Below are 6,192 nucleotides of genomic sequence, written 5' to 3'. Positions count from 1 at the left end.
TTTTCTGATGAAGGGTCTAGGCCCGAAACGTCAGCCTCTCTGCTCCTATGATGCTGCTTGGCCTGCTGTGTTCATCCAGCCCTGCACCTTGTTGTCTCTTTACATTGAGTAATCGCTTCTACCCTGTCCACAGTCACACGGATGTTACTCTGTATTCAGGAACTATTCAGATCAAATTTAAGAAATATTGAATTATTCAACACAGACAGATCAATTAATCAACTCTAACCAATCATCTACCTGTTGCCCTAGTTGCTCAAACAACCACATGCTGGCAAAATGGCAAATACCACAAGTGCCAGCAGTGGTCATCTGGGCAAAGACCACAAGTAAAACTTGGAAACAATGGCGCTGATTCAAACTGTGAGTTCCATATTAGTGTACGCAAGACGAGTTCAACCAGTAAGGCCAGCTCCAAGTTTCACTTACTATTTTCTCTACTTTTAGTTTAAGACAATTAACTGATAAATAACAGTCCCCTTAATCAACAAACTAAAGGGTGTTAAACTTTGATTCAAAGCTACTCCTGTCCTGTGAATGGGTTTATTCCCAATCTCTGTGCTGCACAGTGTCAATCTGCTATTACAACTCTTTCATTCAGTTCATTTGACTTCAGTCCTAGGGTCATTATTGGATGGGGGTGGTGGGGGCATATGAAACAGATGAAGAAAATGATTTATTTACTACCTGTAATTGTGTTTGTTAGTTTTATGCCTAGTATGAAATAAAACAAAGAGCTGCGGATGTTGGGAATCAGACAAAAACAGAAATTGTTGGAGGTATTCAGCAGGTCATGACAGCATCTGTGGAGAGAGAAAGCAGAGTTGTTTTGATTCCAGTATGATTCTTCTTCAGAACAGGAAGAAGAGAAGCTCGCGAGGTGATAATGGGGACCATGTGTAGATGAAAATGGGTTTGACTGTGCTAAAAGCAGCCCATGTCATGACAGGACCTGGAGTGTGGGGATGGGTAAAGGACATGAAAGAAGATGCTCAGGCCCCAAAATTATTGAGTCCTAAAGGCTGCAGAGTCCTGCAAGGTTTGGGGGAAAGGTCACTGGACTTGAAAAGTTAATTCTACTTTCTCTCTACTGATGCTGCCAGACATGCTCAGTTTCTCCAGCAATTTCTGTTTTAATCAAAAAGTCTCACTGATTTTCAAGAAAGACAACATTTCTCCACTACTTGCTCGTCCTTTACAATGGTCCTTATTATCTGCCTCCTTCCTGACTTTTGTGTCCTTGGCAAATTGATTCACCAAGTCCATCCTCAAAATCCGAAATTGTCTTAGAGCAGTGAGTGAGAGTGTGACTCACAGTGTGCTGTCATTCTCACTTCTCAGGACTTTCAGGATATCTTCCTTCTTGGCTTTTCTCAAAGCCTGAACCAGCAATAGGAAACTCCTGGTGGCAGAGGCTTTTGCAAGGTTCTCAGGCTCCAGTTCTTCCCGTATGGTCTTCCAATAGTCAATAAGCTGCCAACAGAGAGAGAAAAATACAAACTTAACCTTCGTAAGGCACAGGGTTATCCTGTCCATAATGGCAGTTCATCATCTAAAATTATATCAAGAGCTTCCAATTAACAAGAGCAGTGACTGAGAAAAAGAGAATGGTGAGAGAGACAGAAATACAGGACAATTACAACAGTCCCCAGATGACTGGCTGAGGACTGATGGCCTGAAAGTGGAAGAGCAATGTATAACCAAGACAGGACTCCAAAGCTGTTCCAAAAAGAGACATTTTGCTTCTCCCCGACTTATCCACTGAAAGGAATATCCTCGATATGAAGGGACTGCCAATAAAAATTCTGCTCATGGCTAAATTTCCCATAGTGTCCAGGGACGTGCAGGCTAGGTGGGTTGGCCATGGGAAATGCAGGGTTACAGGGATAGGGTCTGGTTGAAATACTCTTCGGAGGGGCAATGTAAACTCGACGGGCCAAGTCGCCTGCTTCCACACGATGCGAATTCTATAATTCTATGAATTGGAAATGCTTGTTTTTTTTGATGCCAGCTGCAAACTATGGAAAAAATATTCTTCAGGACTAACTTAATGTGCAAAATTAATTCTCAAACATCACCAAAAGAACGTTAGAAATGTTTTGACTACTTACTGAAGGGCAACCTTTGCACGTTGCTTTGACAGCTGCTGAGGTCAGAGGGATGGACACAAATTCCGGATTCACATGATTAACAACACTGCTAATTTGTTCTGCTTGGATTTGTTTAGGTCCCGTCTTTGTCAACTGAAACTCCAACCTCTGTCTATAAAGAGAAGGAAATAGTTTTAATGTTAGGGGTTTTCCACATGCTGTTCAGTTTCCTGTAGAAATCCACCATGCTGCAACGTTTGACAGGCATATTCCCCATGCTTTTCCCCATTTCAATGTGAAAAGATGGCTTAGAAATGGCATTTCAGTTTATTGACTACAAGTGATAATATTGAAATGATCAATCTTGTCTGCCTTTCTCAAGTTTCAGTGTTGTAACTTTAGACATTATAATAAGTGAATTCTGGTGCATGTTTAACTCTATTATTTACATTACAACCATGACAACACCTTCAATAATTATTTAATTGGCTGTAAAGTGCTTTGGGACATCCTGGGTTTGAGAAAGGCACTATATAAATGCAAGTCTCCCCTCTGTTCAAGTATCAACATTGTGAACTCACGTCGATAAAACTTTGGCTGCCAATTCTTGCCGTAGATTGAGTGAAACCAGGATATGTTCCTCAGACAGTACAGAACGAATGAGATTCTTCTCCAGTAGATAAATGCTAGCTGATGTTGATGTTGTATTGACTCCTAATACCTAAAAAATTAAAGTCAGCATTAAAATGCATAACGGTACAATATCGTTTCACTCTCTCACCTTGAATATAGCTCTTCCATCACAGTCAGTGATTCTCATTGTAAATAGATGACTGGTGTTGATCCCTCAAAGTCAGAACCTTTAACTAAAACTCAAGTGGTCATCACAGCTCGACAAAAAAATGCAAATTCCAGGACTCTTGTGATGCATTAGCAGCGTCCCTACCTCTGGATTAGAAGGCCCATGTTCAAGACCTACCTGTGTTGGAGGTGTGTCATAACATGTTCAAACAGGTTAATTGAAAATAACCAAAAGTGGAAGCAAGTCATTTGTCATCCAATTTAATACAAATGGGAAACATGAAGCAGGAATCATTTCCTTTGCTTTAATCAAAGTTGGGTGTAATATATTAATAAATCATATGTAGGAACTAATTTATCTCAAAAGAAAAGAAGTGTAATTTCTTCTTTCATGCTCACTGCTTCATCATCGCCAAGTCTACGCTTCGTTTCCCCAGTGTAGACCAGAATCTGGTCTACTGCATTCACTGCTCACATTGTGGTCTCCTCTACATTGGGGAAACAAAGCGTAGACTTGGCAGCCACTTTGCAGAACATCTACGTTCTGCTCGCAAAAAAGACTCTGAACTACCTGTTGCCTGCCACTTTAACGCACCACCCTGTTCCCTGGCCAACACCTCTGTCTCTGGTTTGCTGCAGAGTTCCAGCAAAGCTCAGCGCAAGCTGGAAGAACAACATCTCATTTTCCGCTTGGGGATCTTACAGCCCTCCGGACTCAACATTGAGTTCAATAATTTTAGGGCTTAAACTCTCCCATGTCCCAGCCACCTACCCCACATACCAGGCTTTGTTACCACATAGCCTGCCTTTACACAACCCCTGTTGTTAGTCACTAACGGTCCCCATTAACAACTATTCACCCTCCCAGCCTGATCGTTAGCAACTCCTTTGTCTGTCCCACTGTCTTTCTCTTTCTTTGGGCTCTATCTTATCGTTTACTCCCTACCCTATTTTCTGCATATAAACTGACGTTTTCCCAGCCACCATCAGTTCTGAGGAAGGGTCACTGGACCTGAAATGTTAACTCTGTTTTTGCCTTCACAGATGCTGCCAGACCTGCTGAGCTTTTCCAGCAACTTTGTTTTTGTTCCTCCCTCCAACTACCCTGTCCAGTCCTGTTAAAATTTTATAAACCTGTATGAGATACCCCCTCACTTGTCTGAAACAATCCTAACCTAGTCAATCTCTCTTCATACATCAGTCCTGCCATCCCCGGAATCAGCCCGGTAAACCTTTGCTGCACTCCCTCGAGAGCAAGAGCATCCTTCCTCAGAAAAGGAGACCAAAACTGCTCATAATATTCCAGGTGTGGTCTCACCAAGGCCCTGTACAACTGCAACAACACATCCCTGCTCCTGTACTCAAAATTTCTCGCAATGAAGGCCAATATACCACTTGCCTACTTTACCGCCTGCTGCACACAGGATACTTACACACACAGACACATACTCACATTCACACATACAGTCATGCACACACAGACTCTCACACACACACTGACACACGTACACAGGATTTTCACATACACAATTGGCCGCAATCTCCCACTCTTTCCCTTTGGTCTTCCTTCCTTTGCAAATATTTCTCCAATTCCCTCAGTAAGTTCCTATTGAATCTGCTTCCACCTGCCTCTGGCTAAGGACAAGAGGGAAATGGGAGAAGGAAGATAGCTAATGAAGTAAAATGTGAGTAGGCTTATCTGGAGAAGAGACACTGCATGGAGCAGATGGTCTGAATGACCTGTCTCTGCAATGTAAATTTGATGCAACTTCACACAATTCTTCCTGGCTTCTCTATTCATAGACACACCTGCAGATATCAGTGAACTGTTGATCACTGTGGGGATCGAAGTGCTGGATGTCATCTTAATACTGACCTTGCTGTGACTGGTGAATCCTCTCTGAACTCCTTTGCAACTGTCCAATAATTTCACTTTGGTCACCTTGTTGTCATGGGCCTGGTAATTCACCTTGCACTTCCCAGAGATGTCAACCTGGTGAACATATGGTTGAAACGTGAGACAAACTGAAAGAAATAAGGGAGAAGAGGAGAGGATTGTGGAATGAGAAAAAGTTGAAAGATAAGAGAGAAAGAAAGACTAGAAATACAAAATAAGATAATTAAAAGTGGAGGAGATAATTCATTTTGACAATCCTCACATTAGGTTGCCCACTCCAATTACATTTTGTGTCAGTTTTTACTGTAGAGAAAGAAATGGAGTCTGGAGAATGCAGAGAAATAAACTTTGATGTTTTAAAAACAGTTCACATTACAGAAGAGGAAGTTTGGGAGATCTTACAGAATATAAAGGTAGATAAATCTCCGGGACCTGATCAGAGAATGTTATGGGAAGTAAGGGAGAAAATTGCAAACCCCTTGCAGAAATATTTGCATCATCTAAAACTACGGGTGAGGTGCCTGATGACTGGAGGGTGGCTAATGTTGTACCTTTGCTTAAGAAAGTTGTAAGGAGAAACCGGAGAACTACGACCTGTGAGTCTGACATCAGTTGTGGATAAATTGTTGAAGGTGATAATAAAAAATAGGATTTATGGACATTTAGAGAGGCAAAAATTGATTAAGGATAGTCAGCATGGTTTTCTGCAAGGAAAACCATATCTCACAAACTTGATTGAATTTTTTGAGGAAGTTACCAAAAAGATTGATGATGGCAGTACAATAGCCATTGTTTATTTGGATTTTAGTAAAGGCTTTAACGAGGTTCCACACGATAGACTAATTAGTAAAGGTTGGTCACATGAGATTCAGGGTGATCTTGCCAATTGGATACAAAATTGGCTTAATGGCGGGAGACAGAGTATGGTGGTGGAGGGTTGCTTTACAGACTAGTGGCCTGTCACCAGCAGTGTTCCACAAGGACCCGTTCTGGGTCCTCTTTTGTTTGTCATTTATATAAACAATTTGTATGAGAATATAGAAGGCATGGTTAGTAGTCATAGAATCATACGGCACAGAAACAGAGCCTTTGGTTCAACCAGTCCATGCCAAACATAATCCCAAACTAAACTAATCCCACCTGCCTGCTCCTGGGCCATATCCCTCCAGACCTTTCCTATTCATATATCAATCCAAATGTCTTTTACATGTAACTGTACCTGCATCCACCACTTCCTTAGGAAGTTAATTCCACACGCGAACCATCCCCTGTATAAAACATTTGCCTCTTTTGTCTTTAAGGTGAGAGGAGAGAGATTTAAAAATGTGCCCCTTAGTCTTGAAATCCCCCATCCTAGGGAAAAGACAACTACCATTAACTCTATCTGTACCCCTCATTATTTCA

The 6,192-nt window shown here is 41.6% G+C and overlaps 1 protein-coding gene across 1 annotated transcript in view; it reads right to left on the bottom strand.

The window, feature by feature from the left end:
* The window catches only part of LOC109922915 (microsomal triglyceride transfer protein), a 50,688-nt gene that overhangs the window by 21,369 nt on the left and 23,127 nt on the right, over positions 1–6,192 (bottom strand). Inside the window, exons 5-8 of the mRNA XM_048599990.1 lie at positions 4,768–4,884; positions 2,672–2,811; positions 2,112–2,262; positions 1,316–1,473 (exon numbers count right to left, since the gene is read on the bottom strand). Of these exons, the coding sequence (XP_048455947.1) occupies positions 1,316–1,473; positions 2,112–2,262; positions 2,672–2,811; positions 4,768–4,884 (566 nt within the window). The remainder of the gene's footprint in view (positions 1–1,315; positions 1,474–2,111; positions 2,263–2,671; positions 2,812–4,767; positions 4,885–6,192) is intronic.

This window comes from Rhincodon typus, chromosome 1 (assembly GCF_021869965.1).
Source record: "Rhincodon typus isolate 14 chromosome 1, sRhiTyp1.1, whole genome shotgun sequence".
Classification (NCBI taxonomy): domain Eukaryota; kingdom Metazoa; phylum Chordata; class Chondrichthyes; order Orectolobiformes; family Rhincodontidae; genus Rhincodon; species Rhincodon typus.
The sequence above is the reverse complement of the archived record's forward strand: the minus strand, read 5'-3'. Positions and strand labels throughout refer to the sequence as shown.